Source organism: Zootoca vivipara, chromosome 6, assembly GCF_965207765.1.
Source record: "Zootoca vivipara chromosome 6, rZooViv2.hap1.1, whole genome shotgun sequence".
In the NCBI taxonomy this organism is placed as follows: Eukaryota; Metazoa; Chordata; class Lepidosauria; order Squamata; family Lacertidae; genus Zootoca; species Zootoca vivipara.
This window is the reverse complement of record NC_142589.1, coordinates 20857184-20879137: the sequence shown is the minus strand read 5'-3', so window position 1 is coordinate 20879137 and position 21954 is coordinate 20857184. Positions and strand designations below refer to the sequence as shown.

At 44.1% G+C, this 21954-nt stretch overlaps 1 protein-coding gene and 1 long non-coding RNA gene across 3 annotated transcripts in view; one reads left to right on the top strand and one right to left on the bottom strand.

Moving 5' to 3' along the window:
- LOC148685271 (uncharacterized) overlaps positions 1-12914 on the top strand; it is a 54221-nt gene extending 41307 nt beyond the window's left edge. The window contains exons 5-6 of the long non-coding RNA XR_015950469.1: positions 7761-9437; positions 12584-12914. This is a non-coding gene — a long non-coding RNA (uncharacterized LOC148685271). The remainder of the gene's footprint in view (positions 1-7760; positions 9438-12583) is intronic.
- Positions 1-13355, bottom strand: part of PDPN (podoplanin) — a 44448-nt gene extending 31093 nt beyond the window's left edge. The window contains exons 1-3 of one of the 2 annotated variants that reach the window (XR_015950468.1): positions 12908-13355; positions 2278-2351; positions 834-933 (exon numbers count right to left, since the gene is read on the bottom strand). Coding sequence is in view for 1 of the 2 variants with exons in the window: in XM_035118979.3 (XP_034974870.1) it covers positions 834-933; positions 2278-2351; positions 12908-12977 (244 nt within the window). In the remaining variant the exon portion in view is untranslated. The remainder of the gene's footprint in view (positions 1-833; positions 934-2277; positions 2352-12907) is intronic. The other variant, XM_035118979.3, reaches the window with a different exon arrangement.
- Positions 13356-21954: the final 8599 nt, after the last annotated feature.

The following is a 21954-nucleotide window of genomic DNA, read 5'->3' as shown; positions in this document are numbered from 1 at the left end:
AGGGGGGGAAGACTCATTACATTGAGAAGAAAAAGACACTCAAGTGTTTAATGTATCCAGGAGCAGAAAACTACAGTATGTGGGTTCTGAGTATAGCTTCTCTGCTTAGGGAAGCTTTTAATGTTTAATAGATTATTGTATTCTGTTGGAAGCCGCCCAGAATGGCTGGGGAAACCATTATTATATTATTATATTATTATTATTATTATTCTCTTTAGTGAGTATAGTGACATATTTCACTGCAGTGAGTATCGAGAAAACCTTTCCTGTTCACTTTTGTTGTAACCAGTAATGGTTGATGACTCTAAGGAAAGGATCCAGTTTGCAGTTGATAGCCTTGCCTGTCTTCCATCTAGCTAGATAAAAAAACTATTCTGCAACATGTATTCCTTGTGTTTTGCTGGTATTGAATAGCTTTTGTTGTAGCACAATGTTTTCTTTTCTGATTTTACGTTATGCTTTATTGCTTTTAAAATTTGCAAGCAGCATGTGTCTTATTAATTGAATAAATAATAAGAATCATAATCTTTCACATATATGTGTGTGAGAGAAAGAGGTGGACATTTTTAAATTTTTCAGATTTTCCCCAGTACACTACTTTATGTTTCCATTCCATTTCCTAAGTGCATTAGTAAACAAGCAAAAAGGAAAAGGAAAAAAAGGACTAGATACCATTTGCAAATGCAATTTCAGGCAAGCTTGAGAGTTTCACAGTTTTTGGTTTTGTTTATAAAGCACTAAATTAGGTAGCTCTCCAGGGCATTAGAAAATCTTCCATTGCAAATGACCCTATGTTGCATAGGAAACATTTTAGAAACATGCACACCACATACCATCAGATTCTGGTAAGCTTGGGTCAGTTGAGTTTTCAGCATCATCACTGATTGAGAGGGCACTGTCTGTGGTTACCGGATCTTCTGTTGTCACTGGGAACTATGTTTGTTGGTTTTAGGGATATATGTGATTTAAAGAGAGGAAAACAAAGGCAAGCATAATTCATTTCTATGTCTCTCTTCTTAAAACATGCATAATGCTGATCCACTTTGATACAACTCTGCTACAAATGCCAGCATTTAATTGTTTATTTTGAAACAGTAACAAAAGAGTCCTGTGGAAGTCTTTGCAGGAGGAGTTCTGCTGATTTCAATGGGACTTGCTCCCAGGTATGCATGTGTAGGATGACAGCCTAAGAGAGAATAGGACATTGAGAGCCAGCATGGAGTAATGGTTAGGGTGTTGGACTAGGACCTGGGAGAGCAGGGTTCGAATCCCCACTCACCCATGAAGCTTACTGGGTGATCTTGGGCCACTCACCATCTCTTAGCCTAGCCTACCTCACAGGGTTGTTGTGATGATGAAACGGGGGGGGGGGAGACACCATGTGCATCACCTTGAAATCCTTGGAAAATAAAAGCAGTATAGAATGTAATAAATAAATAAAGCAAGCCGGGATCAGGGAAAATGAAATTTATTAGTGACTGGGTTGTGAAGAGGAAGCCCTAAATCAGGGGTCCCCAGACTAAGGCTCGCGGGCCGCATACAGCCCACAGCCTCTTTTATCCGGCCCACGACGGCCGCAACGACCCCTGCCACCCACTCTTACCGGCGCGGCGGCGCGCTTCCAGGTCGGAAAAAAATGCAGAAAATTGTTTGTGCGCATGCGTATGGGCCTCTCCCGACCCGGAAGTGTACCAGAAATAATGTTTGTGTGCTTGCATAAACGTCATTTCCGGTGCACTTGCAGGTCGGGGGAGGCCCATGCGCATGCGCACAAATGATTCTCAGTGCTTTTTTCTGACCCAGAAGTGTGCCGCCGTGCCTGTAAGAGCGTGTGCGCATGCGCACGGGCGCGCACTCTCCCACCCTCCGGCCCGCCACGCAATCGGCACGGTGAAGTTTGGGGACCCCTGCCCTAAACTGACCCGGATCCTGCAGCCATCATATGAAGCCCTTCTTCATGTGCCTCCTCCACGAGAGGTCCGGAGGGTGGCAACAAAAGAACGGGCCTTTTCTGCGGTGGCTCCCTATTTGTGGAATGCGCTCCCCAGGGTGGCTTGCCTGGCACCTTCATAACATATTTTCGGGCACCAGGTGAAAACACTCCTCTTTTGCCAAGCCTTTGGTTCCACTGTTGAACAGCTCTTACCACCAGAAAGTTCTGTGATGAAGGGTGGTATGCAGTTTTCATACATACATACATACATACATACATACATACATACATACAATAACCTTCAGGAATGAAACAGTCTATATCTCCCTACAAATGATACTCACCGTTGGAAATTCAGAAACGTCACTGTCTCTGCTGTCAGTAGTTGGTGCTTCATCTTCCAGTGAGACTGTACTTGCTAAACGAAACAGATGAGAAGCAGCTGAGATTTGAGATTCCTGGCTACATATTGCCACTGAGTTACGATCAAGTTTCTGTTGGCCAACTTAGTTGGGTTGTATCCAACTGGGAGTTGACCCAGTGAAATTCAAGGACCTAAATCACAAACACAGCAAAATGAACAAACCTTCTGAGAAGTCAAGAAGATTGCCTTCTCCATCCCGACTCATTGTGGTCCACCTTGCGTAACTCAGAAACATAGCGTCCACATGCAATAAATTAGTGAGGTTTTGTCAGACCATTAAAACAAGGTTTAACTTTGGCAGATTGCTGTTTAATATTAAAACCATCCCCCACTTAAGTCGTTTCTTCCCTTTAAATTATGCAATGCAATGGGCTGTTGGGATGTGCTTGCTCTGTAGTAAATGGTGAGCGATGAACGGTTGGGTTTCCTGGCTTAAAGAGTGTGCCATGCAGCACTATTCATGCATCACTCATCACCCTGTGCATCCCATCAGGACAGGAAAGGTGTGCAATGGGACACTTCTGTCTGTTAACCTTTGGTTCAAAAATACAAGAGAAAAGCCGAGGAGGAAATGATGCTAAGCTTCTATTATATGTCAACAGATAGCTGGCCGCAAATAGAATTCCCAGACTATTAGAAGTTCTCCCACTTAAAGGAGGGTGCGATGAGAGAGGAGAGTCATACCTCAGATTTAAGGCCCGTGTGGTGTGGAGCTAGGCGTGTAAGTATGCATTGCACTCATCACAGAGCGGCAGTCAAAAATAGCACTCTTCTAAGAACGTGGAAGAGCCCTGATGGATGAGGTCAATGACTCATCTGGTCCAGCATCCTGTTCTCAGTGGCCAATCAGATGCCCTGATGGGAAGTCTCCAAGCAGGACCTGAGTGCAATTGTACGTTCCCCAGTTGTGGTTCCTCACAACCCATCTACGTTCAAAGGCAGAGGCGTCTTTCCCATAGGGCTTAGTGGCGCGTTGCACCAGGCTGCCGGCCTCTCAGGGGCGCCCCAGCGAGTGGGGGAGCTGTGCGGCTTTGCCGGCGGCCTCCCCTTTCCCTGCATGCTGCCAGATGGTTGGCAGGGCGCAACGAGCCACTAAGCCCTATGGCTCCTCCTCCTCCTCCTCCTCCTCCTTGGTCACGGGAATCCCCTCAGCCACCGCCTTCCGAGCCACTGTTGTCTGAGGGAGTGGCGGTGGTGGGAGCGGCTCCCGAGGGGCCTCGTCTGCATCACCGGTGCCTGCCACCCCACCACCACCACTCCCCGGGGCAAAGGCGGCGGTGTGGCAACCGCCTCCTGCTCCTCGGGCCGCTAGGCAGCAGCGAGAGTGCCAGCAGTGGGCTGTAATTGTCAGGCAACGGAGGAGGAGGCGCCCCAGAGCCTCACAAGCGAGCGTGGGGTTCTGGCGGTCTGGCCAGCTGCGCTGCGGCCACCACATCGGTGGCATCTGTGGGCGGCGGCTCCTGGGGCTATGAGGTGGTCCACAAATTGGGCCCCGAGTTCTAAATTCTGGGGGGTTAGGGAGGGGGCACTGGAAGGATCTTTGCACCACGGTGCCGGATGTGCTTAAGACGGCCCTGTTCAAAGGGGCCTGCTATCGGCACCAATCAACTGATTGGTACTGTGTGAAGCCCCTTTCATTGTCCACTTGCAATGGTGGTTTGGACTCAAATGGAACCTGCAAAGAGCCCTCATAAAAAGTCATCCATCCACATTTTAGTGTGAATTTCTCCTAACACAGATTCTTCAAACCATTTTGCCTGATAATATTCTTGCAAGCGATTCTCCTTACTATAATCCATTCACACAAACCACTCTCACAAATCCTTGCATTTTTTGCACATTTTAATATATGCACATTTAGCACCAGTGAGTGCACTCTTTCTGTGTGTTCCTTGGCTGGAGAACAGCATTGTGAAATTTAGAGAAGTGCAAATTCCGCAGGATTTGATTCACACATGGTTTTGGAAGTGAGAATTACCGGTAACCTCATTCTTCTTTAAGGACAAACTGAATTGACTTTCTTGCCCATTGCTTCTAGACACTTAAAAGATCATCTCACCCCTTATATGCTCATCCCACCACTATGCTCTGCAGGAAAGGAGGTCTGGTTCTTTCAGGGTAGGAATCAGGTCACCATATGGTGTTGCCTTCCCTTTGAAATGCTCTCTCCTTATGTATCAGAAAGGTGCTCTTTTTGGCACCTGTTAAGGGTCTTCCTTTTGCAACAGGCCTTTTGATGTTGTTGTTTTTATCGCAATCTTTTCCTGTATTGGACTTGAAATTGTTACCATATACAGTATATATTTCACATTTTCTTATGTTGCACTTGTTAACTGCTTTGGGACAGTTCATGGGAAGTGATTCATAAACAGACATTTTGTATTTGAATATATGAGCTATTGGAACATTGGGTTCTGAGTCAGACCATTGGCCCATCTACCTTAATACTTAATATTGCCTACACTGACTGGCAGCAACTCTCTAGAGTTCTGGAGAAGGGACATTCCTAGTCCTACCCAGTGGTGCCGAGGACTGAACCTGAGACCTTCTACATGCAAAGCAGAGGCTCTACCACTGAGCTGCCACACCTGTTTAAACATGCATCTAAATGCACTTCTGAATATGCATTTAAATATTAAAAATACAAATTTCTAAATGTGTTTTTAAAAATCAAAATATAAGTGCCAAAGCTCAGTGGTTAGAGTATCTGTCTTGCATGCAGATGGTTTCAGGTTCAATCCCTGGCATCTCCAGGTAGGGGGGAAAGACTCCCTTTCTGCAACTCTGGAGAACCGCTGTCAGTCAGTGCGGGCAATACTGAGCTAGATGGACCAACGATCTGACTTAGTATAGGACAGTTTCCTACACATTATGCAAAATACACAATTTTAAACACATTTAGCTCTCTTTTTGAGCAGAGAAATGGGCTGGAACATTTGGGAAGCGCTAAACCACCAGCTAACTAGCTGCCATTCTGTGTGTGTTTACTCAGAAGTAAACCCTAATGGAACTTGGCATATACTGTTGCCTTTGTTCCAACCTGGACATTACTTGGGGAGCAATCAGTCTGCTCAGTTCAGGGCAGAATGCAATCAAATTCCACCAGCGTCCCTAGCACAAAAATATAAATTAAGATCCAGACTGCTTGCATCTTTTATACTGGGCTTCTCTTTGCAGTAAAGCAAAAGCACACTAACATGTGTTTCTACATCCAAAGATCCAAAGGGCTTTTATGAGGTTTGAATATTGTGTTCTCTCTCTCCCTCCCTCCCTCTCTCTCTCTTAAATCCATTAAAAAAATTTTTTTGGCAAAAGTTTTAAGGAGGGAGAGAAAACATCTAATGATGTATATAGTCCAGCTTCTCCCTGCAGTGGTACTTCAACATCAAATATTTAATAAAAGTCTTGCCTTGAGCATTGAGCATCAAATATTAAAAGGGGGGAGAAATCTACTCACTGAACAGGAAATCTAGGTATTGAAGCAGGGAAGTTCATTAAAACTCTTGTCTCTGTGGCCAACAGCTTTTATTAGAGCAGGCATCCCCAAACTGCGGCCCTCCAGATGTTTTGGCCTACAACTCCCATAATCCCTAGCTAACAGGACCAGTGGTCAGGAATGATGGGAAATGTAGTCCAAAACATCTGGAGGGCCGAAGTTTGGGGGTGCCTGTATTAGAGGATGTGGGAGCATAGAAACCTAGGAAGTTGTCACCTACCAGATAAGACCATTGGTCTACCTAGCCCAGTTTTTTCAGTGCATGGAATTACAAGTAGCTTTTGAAGATGTCAGGCAGGGGACATTCCTAGTCCTAGCCAGGGATTGATTATTTCTTCATGCAGCACATACAGGGCCAGATTTAGGTTTGATGGGGTGCTGAGCTACTGAAGGTAATGGGGCCCTTTATGTGTCCAGCTGTCCTTTCTCAACAACAAATTGTCACTGTTTTTTGTGTTGAATATATGTTATGGTAATTTATGGACCTAATAGGTATCTAAAGCCATTTGCACATGTTGGCATGCAACCAGTCCATGCAGAATGTAGGCACCCTATATATAGAAATGAGCAAACCAGTGATATTTTAGGGAGCAGGCTAGCAGGCAGGGCCCATGACTTACATCATAGGAGCCTATACAACATAAAACACTGTCACTGTATGTAGGGTTTTTTATCTTATATTTTGGAAATGTACATCCAGTTTTTTCCCTTTAATTTTTTTGGGGGGCCCCAAGAGAGTGGGAGCCTAAGCTATAGCTTGTTTAGCTTATACATAAATCCAGCACTAAGCACATAATTAAACTATAGGACTCTCTCCCACAGAAGGCAGGGATGGCTGCCAACTTGGATGGCTTTAAAAGGATTGTATAAATTCATGGAGGAGAAAGCTATCAACGACTACTAGTCACAATGGCCATGCCCTGCCTCTATATCTGAGGCAGCAATGTCTCAGAGTGCCAGTTGTTGGGAATTGCAGGTGGACAAAGTACAGCTATGCTCATGTCCGACTTGCAGGCTTCCCACATCTGGTCAACCAAAGTGAGAGAAGTATGCTGGACTAGATGGGCCATTGACCTGATCTAAGAAGCCCATGTTCTGTTCTTATGAACCTAGGATCTTCTGCCTGGAAATTGTTGGCCCTACTCAGAGTAAACCCATTGCAATTAATGGGCACTGCTAATTTAGATTACACCGTCTTAAACTTAGATTCTATTTATGTATGCAGCCATGGCTGCGCAGATGTTATTGGCCCAGAGATGGAAAGAAGATAAAGTCCCTACCAGAGAAGAATGGCAGATCAAGTTGATGGGTTATGCTGAAATGGCAAAAATGACTGGAAGAATCAGAAATCAGGAAGACCAAAATCTTAATAAGGAATGGGGAAAATTTATCATTTATCTTAAAAACCATTGTAAACAGTTAAAATTGTTAGTCGGATTGGAATAACACTTGTAGTTTAATGGTGAAGTTGGACACAGTGGAGGAGTAAAAGATTTGGATTATCATAAAAGATGCAGGAGGGAATGATTAACAATAGGACCCACAAAGGGCAGGAGGGAAGTTTTGGAATCTTGTTTTTATGTTGTATGTTGGATATGTGATTGCAGAATTGTAATCTGAAAAAAACCAAATAATTTTTTTTTAAAAAAGATTCTGCCCTTTTTAAATTTATAGAAGGTGGTACTTATTCTGTCCAAATAGACTTGAGGTAACATTGGGTTGCATCCAGTTAAATCCTAGTCAGAGTAGAACCACTGAAATGAATGGGCCTGATCAGTCGTATCCATTAATTTAAATGGATCAACTCTGAGTAGGATTAGCAGCTGATACAGACATCTCACTGTCAGTGTTCTTCTCTTGAGGGCTTTGTGATGACCTCACTCCCCAAATTTTTCTTGTTTTTCCAGATGCAGGCTTGTGCAGATGTGAATTACTCACTGCAATTCGCCGTGCCAAAAATCTGATATAGCACATTCCAGTTCCGCGTCTCTGATGTTTCTGACGTCTCACAGAGGGAGGGATCGTTCTATTTCCGTTATGTGTCAGACCTCCACTTGCTCAATCATAGATCTATTCCTCCACCACCTTTTTCTTTGAGTTTGAATTTTCTTTGAATTTGAGGATTAAGAAACACATACCCCCCCAAGCATTTTCTGCACGCTGTTCACTTCCTAAAATACATATTGTTTTTCAATGTCTTTTCCTGTAGAATAGTACCTTTGGTGTGGGATACGTCATGCTCCTTTGGTGTGGGATACGTCTGGGGCAGTTTGTCCACCTTTGGTCCCCACCCTACACTCAGCTCTCACCTGTGGCTCTTAGAAGCTGTCACCATGCGACAGCAGCCACAATGCTGGGAATGGCTTCGATTGGCTGGCTAAGTCAGGTGAGGGTAGCTGATGGGTCGCAAACCCTCACTGAGTTAGGGACTCCTGCTGCATGCGAAGACAGACTCCAGATGGTCAAGAAATCTATTTCTGCACGTGCTGTAGAGGGAAGTGAGGGGAAGATGGGGCTCGTCAACCTGGGAAGGTAGCCCACCTAGTAGAAGGAAAACTCTGGTCCTAAACCTCCGCTGCCTTGTGGGAAATCTTTGGGAGAAGAAAAGGCTAAGGAGTAAACCCTACACAAATCTGGAGTGGAGTCCCTAAGACAGTTGGATGGTGCCTTGTACACCTCCTAGCAGCTCCTGCAGCCAAGCTGGTGCCAAATGTATCGCTCTGCTTTCCTTTGCAGCACATCAGTGAAACCGAGAGGGAGGTCTTGTCATCTGGGCAGCCCAGGGCCTCCATACACACTGCCCAGGCGTGCCCAGGTCATTTGGGTGCTGCTGTTTGACTTCACCCACAGAGGTGCACTCCACTGTCTTCTGAAAAAGGCAGATGCCAACAACAACCCCACAATATGTGCACTTCTATAGACTTAACAACAACAACAACAACAACAACAACAACAACAACAACAACAACAACAACAAAAACTGGAACTACATCACAATATTTGGAGACGAGTAATCTGACTGATATCTGTGATCCAATCAACGTATAACTGAAGAACATAAGATGAGCCTACTGGATTAGGTCAATGGCCCATCTAGTCCAGCATCCTGTTCTCACAGTGGCCGACAGTGAGAGTGCTCTTGTGCTTGAATCCTGCTTGCTGGTTTCTCGCATCTGGTCAGCCACTCTGAGCACAGGATGTTGGACTCTGCCTGATCCAGCAGCCTCTTATACTCTAGAGACAATGTCTTACTAGGGGTAAGACCAGAAAATGGGAGCTACCATCAGTAAATAGGGGCAGTTGGAGTGCATGCTGCTTCACCTTTTAGCAAATGTTGTTTCTGCATCTTGGCTCCCTTCTGATATTTTGTTCCACATCTTTCATCAGCCCCAGCTGGCATGGCCAGTGGTAAAGAATGGTGGTCCCAAATAGTTGGAGGGCACCGGGTTGCGAGAGGCTGCCTCAGACCCAAGTATGTGAGATTGTTCCGGGAAGATGAAATTGCAAACCCCAAGAATGCACCAAGGAATTCCAGTCTCTCTGGAATGCAACTCTGAATTTTGATCTTGGATGTTTTCTTTCAGGTGGGTTGTAGGTTACACCCACAAATACCTCTGAAGAGAGGAATTCATCCATAGCAAGAGACATTCCTTCTGATACAGTGTGCGGAAAAGAAAACCTAGGAAGTGGATTTACACGAAATCATAGACCTCAGCATTGCCTCCATGGAATGGCAGCCACTTTCCAGGGTTTCAGGCAGTCATCTTTACAAGCCCAACCTGGGAGTGGCAGGGATTGAACCAGGTACCTTCTGCATGCAAAGCAGGTGCTCTGCCACTGAACTACAGTCAATCCTGACTGTGGGCGCATCTGGTTGGTCACTGTGAGAACAGGATGCTGGACTAGATGGGCCATTGGCCCGGTCCACCAGGCTTTCCTTACATTCTTAGAGCCACAAAGTATTTCTGCAGGTCCGTCATGAGACTCTTTGGCTAGACATCCCAGGACTCATCCTGGAAATAAACAACAATCCTCAGTATTGATCTGCATCCTGCCTTGTTAGCTTCCTTGTCTCTGCCTCCTCCTCCTTTCCCTTTGCCAAGAAATGGAAACAGGAGGAATCTGTGAGGCAGCCAGCTGAGAACGCCTTGATTCTGGGCAACACTGATTCAGTCTGCCGATGGAGGCAGCCCAACTCAACGCCAACAGACCCAGCAACATGTTGCCTATCCTCTCTGTGGGCCTCTTGACACCTGGGCCTGGCACCCTCTGGGGCCTGTACTATGCCAACATGCAGATGGCATGAAGCCTACAGGATGACAAGCAAAAGAAAAACAACCACCAGCCTATGGCTTGCTTTTGCACCCCCCCCCAGTTACTTTACATTTGCAAGAATGGGTTTAGTCCACCAAGCACTTGAAGTGAGTAATATGCCTTCCTGTTTCTCATTTGCCTCCTCTGCTGCCTTTACATTGCCTGTGCACTATGACCAATGTGCTTTCCCATTCCAAGAGTCACTGGCCTCCGCAGAGTAGGCCAATTAAAATAATGGATCTCTCCCCTTGTGATTTCCAGCAACTGGTATTCAGAAGCATACTGCCTCCAACAGTGGAGGTACCGGTAAAAACACAGCCATCAGCATTAGTAGCCATCAATAGCTTGATCCTCCATGAATTTCATTCATTTATTTCAATGGGTCTGCTCTTGGGTACAGCCAACTGTCCCGAGCAGGGGTGGCTAACATGTGACCCTCGGGGTGTTGTTGGACTCTAATGCCCATTGGGATGGTGACGATTGAAGTCTACTAACAATTGGGGTGTCGCAGGTTCCCCACTCTTGGCTTAGAGACTGTGCAAAGAGAGCTGATCCCTGAACATCAGAATATAAGATGAGCTTTGCTGGATTGGGCCAAAAGCCCATGTAGTCCACCATCTTGTTTTCACAGTTGCCACCCTACAAGCCTACAAGCAGGACAGGAATGGAACAGCACTTTCACCACACATGATTGTCAGTGCCTAGGATACAGAGGTATACTGCTTCCGATACTGGAGGAAATACATAGCCATCATGACTTGTGACCATTGATAGCTTTATCCTGATAAGCAACAATATTTTAAAAATGGAACCATCAAAAGGCAAAACTAGAAACTGTGCTACCAGGGACAGGACCAGAAATCTGGAACTATTCTTAACAAATTGGAACAACTGTAGCATGTGCTATTTCTTGTCTTGGACCAGACCAAAGAGAGTGGGGTGGGAGCCCATACAGAAGAAAGAATTATTGGTTATCTGTTGTTAGCCACTAGACTTGTTATCTAACCCGGTTTTGGAAAGACTTGGAAGGGGCATCCTTATTGAATTGGCTTAACAGAGTTTGGCCATTGGCCCAAATTGACTAAAAATATATATGACTAGCTAAAGGAAAGAGACACAAAGACTCATTTGCAACTGACCGGTACTGAATTATTCTTTGAAGAAGAAGAACAACCCTGAACTTTTGCAGAATCCAGACTTTTTTGATTACTCTGATTTAAATAACATTCTATGCTTTAGATTGTTGTGTATTCTAACACTGACTTTCACTGTATGCTTTGGGGTTTTTTTTGTTGCTAAGGGTTTGTGTGTGTTTGTTTTAAAAAGAATAAATTAAAAGGAGGAGGAGGAAGTACAGTATCAGCACGCATGGCTTCTTCACCAGGTAGACCAATACTATCTGCTCTGGCTGAAGAAATCTCTCCTGGCTCTTGAGAAGAGAGGGGTCTTTTCTTTGCTTGATATCTGACATCCTTTGGCAAGTGATGGGACCTTTGGCATCTAAGCATGTTGTTCACAACTGAGCTATGGGGGGTGGTGTTCCTCATATACATGAAATCTGCCTTCTACTGAGTCCAGCTCCACTGCCAACCACTCTTCTGGATCTCTGCTGCTTCTGATACCTGACCTGAAATCACTTGAACTAGCTATTCTGGGAATTGAGTCTGCAACCTAGGAAAACCAGGGGCCAATCAACCCCCCCCCCCGGTCATTTGCAGTCCGACTGGAAAGTTTCCCATACGAAATATTGCCCAATAGTAAAATGTTATTACTAAACAGAGGAGATTTGGGCTGCAGTCCTATGCTACCTTACCTTGGGAGGGAGATACATTCCCAATGAAGTTGTGAGCTTTACTTTGGAGTAGACATGTATTATCTTTATTTATGATCTGCACTTTAATAAAGCATCAAGGAGGCTTACAACATAAAATACAGCAAAATCAATCAGTATCTGCAAATAATAATAATAATAATAATAATAATAATAATAATAATAATAAACAACTTTTATTTGTATCCCGCCCTCCTCGGCCGAAACTGGGCTCAGGGCGGCTAACATCAAATATATAACGTTGGTGTAAAATCAAACAATAATTAAATTACCTCCTTAAAAAAGCATAATCAGGGCGGCTAACATCAAATATATAACATTGGTATAAAATCAAACAATAATTAAATTACCTCCTTAAAAAAAGCATAATCCAAAGCATCAACAAAACATCAATAGTTTTAGGTTAAAAAATAAAATTCATATGGTCTTAAAAGCATAGGTTTTTTTTTAAAGAAATGCCTGAAAAAAAGTAGGGATGGTTGCACTGCTGTATTTTTGTTTCCTGAAAGAAGCCATGGTCCAAAATGTATATATTTACTGCAAACTAATTCATTATTTCCCTTTGCTCTTTGCTATACTGTATAGGTAGGCGGAATTTCTGTGGTGCACTTTCGAAAACCCGCCGAAAGCCAACAACTTTTAATTTACCAGCCTCAGTCATATTGAATTCTGCAGCAATAGAATCTCAAGATAGGATGGGAACTAAGTGCAATCCTAAAAATGGTTACTAAGAAGTAAAACCTATTGACTTCAAAGAGGCTTACTCCCAATGAAGTGGGGTTAAGAGCGCAGCCTAAGCAAAACTTTGCCCTGATGACACACAACACAGCCAGCCACCAAAAAGAGAAAAAGGAAAGTATGAATATATCCCTTTCTGAACATCTGCATATCTAAGAAAACTTTCCTTACCTTCCTCAGCAAGAACATGGAATGATAAGCTCCCTATCAGGAAAAGAAGGAGCTGGATCTTGATAAACATCTTCGATAAAACTATTTAAAATAAAAGTCTGGTCTTGAGCAATCCGGTTATATCAAGCGCCTTCTTGTTTTGCCAAAGAGTTTGCTTGGGTTTTGAAGTTCTCCTCCGCCTGCCAAAGAAGTTGAAAGTTTTGCTTTCTCTGAAGCATTGACAAGAGCGACGGGAAAGCAACTGAGAAAAGAATCAGCGTTTTTCACTTTAACGGAAGGCTCAGCAGGCATTGAAAGTGGTCCTGAAAGGAAGGCCCTCCCTCCGCAATCTGTTTGGTCACTCTTAAAAAAAAAAAAAATCTCAGGTTTAAAGTTACAGAGACAGTTATATATAGTGATGTGCACAAGATAGATTAAAGAGAGAGAGAGGTGAAGACAGAACATCCTCCTTTACACTCGAGAAGCATACAAGGGCATGCTGTATTTTCCAGTATTGCTAACACAATTTTTTTTAAAAAAATTATTTTGCTGTTGTTTAATTGGACAGGAGGGTAGAAGGGTGAGGTGGCAAGAGTGGTGATGATAGGAGAATATTGGTTATATGTTTTATTTAAAAAATTCTTGGTAATGCATTGGCCTAGTACAAAACTCCTGTGCAGTTTTCTAGGGTTAATGGGTGGGTTGGGAATTAAAAAATCAAAAAGGCGATGGGAGAATTCCTAATGCATGATTTGCACTAGAGAGTTTGGAGAACTGAAATCATCAGGGATTCTGTAGAAGACTGACTGACTTTTAGAAGACGTCTGGAGGCAGCCCTGTTTAGGGAAGTTTTCAATGTTTGCTGTTTTGTCATGTTTTTAATATTGTGTTGGGAGCCGCCCACAGTGGCTGAGGGAAACCCAGCCAGATGGACAGGGTATAAATAATAAATTATTATTATTAGAATCTTGGAGGAATCTTAGCTGCACTAAAAGTAACAATTGGTCCATCATAATCCTACGCACTGGGGCGGGGGTGGAGACAACCTGTCTCTAAGTACACGTCCATATAGATACTAAATCCCAACTAATGTGCTGATGGATGAAGCTGCCCAGTTCAGATATTTCATCTCCCCCCACCCCGATCTTCAGTTCAGTTCACACTATTTATCCACATCAGATGGAGATCGTGTGTGCAGATTTGTGTGCATTTCCATGTACCCTACTCCCAAGGTATACGCACTTTTGCCTTTGATTTTGGCTAACATATTCATTTGTCTGTGCAATTATGTGATTCTATGAGTTTTCTGCAGCACAGTGCATTTTTGTACCACCCTGCTCCTTTTAAAAGTACTTTTCTGCAAATTGCCCCCCTAATATATGTATTTATTGTACGCATCATTTTAATTGGAAGGCTTACATTGCAAAATTCTGAAAAGTGCAAATTTCAAAAGATACCTGCATTTTGGTGTACATATTGGTGCAACTCTGATTGAAATGCCAACCAGATGAATTCCCTCCCCTTCCCTAGAAACTGCAGCTTTTTATGTATTTGTATTTTTGTTCTTTTTCTGTTTTTCTGCTTTTATGTCGTTTGTATATCTGCATTTTTCTGTTGTGGGATCTTTGGATCTATGAATAATAATAATAATAATAATAATAATAATAATAATAATATTTCAGTTAGTTTTTGTTTAGCTTGTACTTGTGAAGTTCTTCTTGGATTTCAATTCCAAGGCTTTCTTCCTGCAAGAGCCTCTTGAGAGATGTACTTGTGGGGTCTTTAAACAAGCAAACAAATTATTAGAACTGTTTGTGTGATAGTTAAAGAACTTGGGTATCTTTTTATTAAATTCACGGAGGTCTAAGTTTTGATGCTCAGTCATACCATAAACCAGTGCCTTCCAATAATAACATTCAAACTCACCACACCCTAAAATGTCTGGTCTCTGAGATGTGCTTGGCTACATGTTTTATTTGTATGAGAGCTCTCTCTCTCTCTCTCTCTCTCTCTCTCTCTCTCTCTCTCTCTCTCACACACACACACACACACACACACACACACTGTACACAGTTTGCCCAGCCTCTTAGGAGGCTGAAAGACTTGGCAATTCACTTCAGAAGAGAAAACAGATTATGAAAGCAAAACAAATGAGTGGCTTGTACTCAATGACCTTTTCCACCTCCTCCCTTAAAATAATTACACGCAGACCTCGTGAAGAAGAGCTATGCCAGGGAAACAGACTTTTGCCTTTGCACTTGGCAATTGCTAGTGTTGTCAAGGGACGGGACGGGAGAACTCTCTCCTTTCCTCTCCTTTATTGCTCTCTGGATTTGTCCTGCTCTCCCTTTACTTAAGATTCAAGGGCAGACTGAGTTGCAGCAATCACACTTACTGGAAGGACAGGGTCCCATCGAGATGTGCAGAGTCATTCTATTGAGGTCAGATCCCCTCTATTCAGGGGATGAGGTCAGCATATTTGAATCAGAAAGGAGACTGCATGCAGGACCCGCCCCAGAAGCAAGCACACAAGGTGTTGTGCCAGAGCCCCTTCAGCCAGAGCACGTCAGTCTGCTACCCTCCAACTCAGGAGTCTCCATTGCAGGAGACCCAGTGCAACCAGAGTTTCCTACACCTCATGGGAGTGGAGGTGTTCTGGAGTGGGTTTAACTTAAGAAACACATTTCAGGGAAGGTGAAGCTTGCAACTAAGACACGACTGCCGCTCCTGCACATATTTATATCTTCATTGCATATCTTTAGGTGCAAGGCCAAAACATTTCTCTATAACCACAATGTTGACTGGTTAACTTTCCCTTTCCCTTTAAATGTGTTTGTGGGAGAGGGCGGTTATTGGTTTACTTTTGTTTTATTGTGTATTTTGTGGTCTCGTTTTGTATTTTTATGTTGTGAGCTGCCCTGTGATCTTTGGATGAAAGGCAGTATACAGATTTAAAATAATCAATCAATCAACCAATCAATCAATCAGTGTCCTCATGCACACCGCCTTTCCCCTGTGATTGAGTGGCCCTGGGCTGCGTGACATCAGCACATGGAACTTGCTGAATTTTTTGGGGAGGGGGGCAGCCCCTCCCCTCCCCCACTTGGTGCCCCGGATGTCCCTGAAACAACACCAGAGCTCTACTCTTATTTCAGTGGTCAGCCTGAGCCTCACTGGAGGTCAGTTCCCAAGCAAGGCAAAGTAAAACCCAGTAGTAGGACAGGGTGACAATCAGGCAAGACAAAGCATTGTCAGCACCCTGGACAGATCACTGTGGCAGGTGCTGACTGGTACTCCCCCAAAGGAGGCTCAGGCCTTCTGAAGGTTGGTTGACCTGGACCCTCTCTTTCAACTTGCCCTCTCTGAGGAGCCATCTTTCTTAAAGGGCCATTGCCTGATCCGGCAGACTAACTCTCCTCCATTACAGGAGTGGTGATGACCTCATCGGAATAGTGACGATTTACGTGAACCCGTGTAAGAATTTAGGTGAACCCTGGAAGATCCTGGAAAGGGAGGGCGATGTCTTCCCAGGTATTGTCTCCTCCCTATCTTCCTATCAGCCTCATGGGGTTGGGGATTGAAGCTATAGACCAAAAACAGAACTCTGGTTTTCACTAGCAGAATTTATAAAATTCCTGCGTTGCAGGTGGTTGGACTAGATGACACTTGGGGTCCCTTCCAGCTTTGCATTTATATGTTTCTATGATTATGGAATCTCTCTCTCTCTCTCTCTCTCTCTCTCTCTCTCTCTCTCTCTCTCTCTCTCTCTCTCTCTGTGTGTGTGCAGTTTGCAGGATTTTTCTTTTCTTCATTTCCTTTGCAGCTTCTCCTGCCCCTTAATATGTTAGTGATGCTTTTGCATATATTCAGCAAACATTGCAAAACACACACACACACACACAACTGCACACCAATCAATTCCATGTGCAAATTCATCAAGATTTCTATCACCCCAGAATTGGCCCTACTAAACATCTTCCAAGACAACAGTGCCCACTTACACCACAAGGAACTCATAACTCACCTACTCTCAGCAACCAGAAACACCATAACCAGACACTGGAGAGACCTGTCAGGAGTAAGCATGGACCAATGGTACCAAATAGAATGGGAAACAGCCTTCCTAGAAAAATTAAGCAATAAACTGAAACTGACATGGGGACAAATAGAAGAAGATGCCTTCACCCCGGTATGGCTTCCCTTTATCACATACACAACCCAACAAGGCAATGACAAAAATCCACCAACAGCCTACAAATCAATATGGCTGACCTGATCCAAAACACCCACCCAGCCCACTCACACATGAAAACAAAGACCACCACAGCCAACCACAAATGAACAGCCACCCCCTATCCCAACCCCAACCTCTCTCACCACCAAAGGAATACAAGTGAACAGCAGAGAACCTGCACAAGCAATGCTGACAGAAAACCCCACATATATTAAGTAAAATAGAAACATCGCCACCCGACCCCACCCCACTCATCTTCCCCCCTCCACCTCTTCCCCCCTTTTCTTCCTAATGTTTCAACAAAGGAAACCGATTTGTAAGAAAAAGTTACATGGAAAAAATGAGACATTGCGCACACCTTTGTAAATCAAGAAAATCTTTAATAAAAATACATTAAAAAAACAACAATGGGGAATAGTGGTTTTTTCTGATGCGCTACAGGATGCAAACCCCAACCTAATATAACTGATCATTCTCTCACACCATGATGACTTTTCTTGCGGTGTTTTTTTTCCTATGTGCAGAATGACATACGTGCACCACTAAAAAACAGAGCAAATAGTATTTATTTAATTAATAGCCCACAGTTCCTCTACCGGAGCTCCAAAGGGCATATGTGGTTCTCCTCTTCCCCATTTTATGCTCACAACAAGCCTGTGAGGTAGGTAAAGCTGGCAGCGGCAGAGCTTCATGCTCGGACACCGGGGGGGGGCAGAGAGCAGGTTGGGTGGGGCTGGAGTGCACCCCGGGGGCAGAGTGCACTGCCTGCGGGGGTGGGGCACCCAGTGCGGGCGGGGGGGGCCAGCCGTGATGGAACCCCACCGGGATCGCACTACCGGGGGCTGAAAGCTGGCGGACGGGGACTGTCCCAAGATCACCCAGTGAGCTTCATGGCTGAATGGAGACTTGAACCCCCATCTCCCAGGTCCTAGTGTGACACTCTATCCACTATGCTGCACACTGCACATTCCCCACAAAAGTGCCTCTTGGAAGCTGCAGTTTCACAGCAAGGAAGGACTCAATTTGTGCTAATAGGAATTCAACTGAAATGCCAACTCCCTAAACAGTTTTTTTAAAAAATTATCTTACTGTGTTTTGTGTAAAGAGAAAGAAGAATGTATATGTAACATTTAAATGAAAAATTCAAAGGAATACACCTGTAAAATCAGAGAAGCCATTCCATTAAATAGAAATGAATATTAAAAGTCAACAGTACGATGAACCTTTTGAACCTTTTGAATGACTGAAAAGATGAGACTTTAGGAGGTATTTAAAAGGCACTTTTTGACATATGCATATTTTGATGCTTACCTTTGCCTTGTGATGTGTACATTAGTATGTGTATGCATTAGGCCTGGTTGGCCAAAGGGTGATAAACCATTCATTTCTTCATTCAGTTCTCCGTATTTCTAGTTGCTGGCCTTCCACAGAGCCCTTCATGAGGCCGATTTGAAAGGCAGCATGGCACCAACTCAGGGTCAGCTGTAGACACAAACGTTTCCTTTCAGGCTCTGACAGCTGTGGATTTGGGCTTGGTTGAATTGCCATGGGCTCAATGGGTGATGTGCATGTCTGCCGCCACGTACAGCGGACAGCGGCAATTGCCTTTTGAGCCTCCGTTGTCAGCCGCAGCTGATCCCCGGAGAGCATCCTCTGCTAAACTACTGACCGGACAACAGTGATGACAATATTAATCAGGCTGAAGATTTCAATGGGTTGAACAGGAAGAGGTGCAGTTGAGCAATTGGTAATAGACCCTTATAGCCAATGGGACAAATTATATGTAATGGAACTAGGGACAGGGGGAGTAACTGGATTTGGTTCCCATTTAAAGGTGGACCTAATTTGCACTCTCTGGGGTGTGGGGTGTGGAACACAAACTGAAAATCAGCCTCCTTCAAAATCCAAGCGCCTCTGAATCTTTCAATGTGGTTCTCCAGCCGAGAAGTGTGTGCAGAAATACAAAAACTAGGGTAATGGAGACATAAAACTGCACACTTTTCACAGCATGTGAAAATGAATCATATTAGGGGGAATATCAAATGAGTCATATTAGGGGAATCAAATGAGGGGAAATATATATGGGGAAACAGTACTCTGTGTTCTAGTACCTTCCAGAATGGATTCTCGCAATGAACTCTACATGGGGCTCACCTTGAAGACAACTCAGAAACTGCTCCAAAATGCACCCACTGGATTACTGGCAGGGGTTGCCTTTAGAACTCAAATGAACAGCTGTTTTAAAACAGCTGCATTGGCTGCCAGTTTGCTTCCAGGCCAAATTCAAGGTTGGCGTTCAAAGCCCTAAATGTCTGAAAGACTGCCTACTTCCCTACAGACCCTCTCAGGTGCTGCAATTCACAGACGTCTGAGATGGTGGTTGGTTGGGAGAGGGCATTTTCTATGGTAGCTCCTAGGGTGTGGAATCCCTTCTCCACAGAGGCTCATCTCACGGCTTTGCTATGTGAATCTCTTTGCCCTAGTCTTTGACACGTGAGATGCGTGTTTTTGACTACCCTGTGGCTATGATTTGTTCTAACTGTTTTCAATGCTGAATTTTAGATTGTTGTAACCTGTCTGGGGATCGGCTGATGCAGGGTAGGAATTCCAAAGGGGATTGTGTGTGTGCTATACCTAAAGGTTGGGTTCCATCAATGGCTGCTAGTCACTATGGCCACCCTCTGCCTCCCATAGCCAGAGGCAGCATTACTTCTGAATACCAGCTCCTGGGAACCACATGAAGGGAAGGGGCTCTTGTGCTCAGGTCCTGCTGGCTGGTTTCTCACAGGCATCTGGTTGGCAACTGTGAGAACAGGATTCTGGACTAGATTGGCCACTAGTCTTCTTACAGCACAGTCCTCCTGCAGGGCTGGGACTGTCATGAGGCCAACTAGGAGCCGGCTAATGTGCAGACCTCAGAGGGGCACAGGTTAGTTATGTGCTAAAACAGGTACCCCCAAACTTCAGCCCTCCAGATGTTTTGGACTACAATTCCCATCATCCCTGACCACTGGTCCTGTTAGCTAGGGATCATGGGAGTTGTAGGCCAAAACATCTGGAGGGCCGCAGTTTGGGGATGCCTGTGCTAAAACATTTTCTTTTGTATTTGAGAAAGATAATCCAAATTGTCATATTACTATGCATTGCTGTCTTATTACAGTTTGATAATATTTGTGATATAGCTAGTTCAAAATGGGGACCTCCAGAACAAATTAAGTTATTAACCCGAGGTACCACTGTACAGGGTGTAAAGGGATGCGGGTGGCGCTGTGGGTTAAACCACAGAGCCTAGGGCTTGCCAATAAGAAGGTCGGCAGTTGGAATCCCCACGAAGGGGTGAGCTCTCGTTGCTCGGTTCCAGCTCCTGCCAACCTAGCAGTTTGAAAGCATGTCAAAGTGCAAGTAGATAAATAGGTACCGCTACAGCGGGAAGGTAAACGGCGTTTCCGTGTGCGGCTCTGGTTCTCCAGAAGTGGCTTTGTCATGCTGGCCACATGACCTGGAAGCTGTACGCCGGCTCCCTCGGCCAATAACGTGAGATGAGCGCGCAACCCCAGAGTCGGTCACGACTGGACCTAATGGTCAGGGGTCCCTTTACCTTCAGTTCAAAATGACTAACTGGGCTTAGAAGAGTTGCAGAAAGGGCTATAAAGGAAAATTCCTTTGATGAAACCTGGTCTCCCTTCTTTTCATACAAAAGGGGGAAATAAAGTAAAGCTCTCCCACCAGCCTCACAAACCTCTCTGTGGGAGAACCTATGTGGACTGCCAATGTTTTAAGACCATGTGAAATGCCACCATAAACTTAATACTATGGTTGTTTTTTCTTTCTCTCTATGGAGACTGTATTGTATTGTTGTTGTTTTTTAAAAAAAGATTGTATTACTTATTCTTGGAATTTAAAATGAATTTAGCAGTTTCAAGTTTTGCTTTTCATTTTTTCTACAAGGCACCTGTTTTTGAAAATTGAAGTTAGCAATTTCGGTGTGTGTGTTTGTGTGTGTGTGTGTGCAAGTAGTTAGCCTTGCATAAAATGCAAAATGGCCGGGCACCAGCATTGACAACCTGATAAGATTGTATCTCCTGCAGATTGTAGCAATCAGTTGGGTATGTAATTGTGCAGCTGGTAAGAAACTAACAGTTCTCTATATTTTGTAATTCAATCGGACCCTTCAAAGAGACTTTAGAAACAGATCTTTTCCTTAAGAATTTTAGTAATTTCCTTGGAGACCTTCTTTAATTTAGGATAAAACAGATGCAGTGTCTCTCGTGCGCTCCTCATATATTAAATCCTGGACATCAGTGCAGTGCAGATTCAAAACAAAGGTCCTTTGTATTTTCCATTGCCAAATGCAGCAATTATAAACACATCTAGTTTTCTAGTTTTCTAGGCACCCCAAAAGTAAGCTTCCAAAATTGACACTAGAGGGAGCCACAATTTTACAAATCACACAGCTTAATTCAAAATCCACACAGTTAACAAACAAACAAACAACAACAACAACAATAATAAAAACAGACTCCCCCGGTGTCCCTTTTTCCCCAGGGACAGTCCCAGATTTACAGAAGCTGCCCCAGTTTCTGATTCGATCCCGGAACGTCCCACTTTTCCTTAGAACGTCCCTATTTTCATTTGATCAATGTTGGATGGTATGGAATTATCTGACCCCTGCACCATCTGAAGGCAGCTCTGTATAGGGAAGGTTATTTATTTATTTATTTAAAAAATGTTTAATGTTTGTTTATTTTTTCATATATGTTGGAAACTGCCCAGAGTGGCTGGGGCAACCCAGTCAGATGGGTGGGGTATAAATAGTTAAATAACAATAACAAAA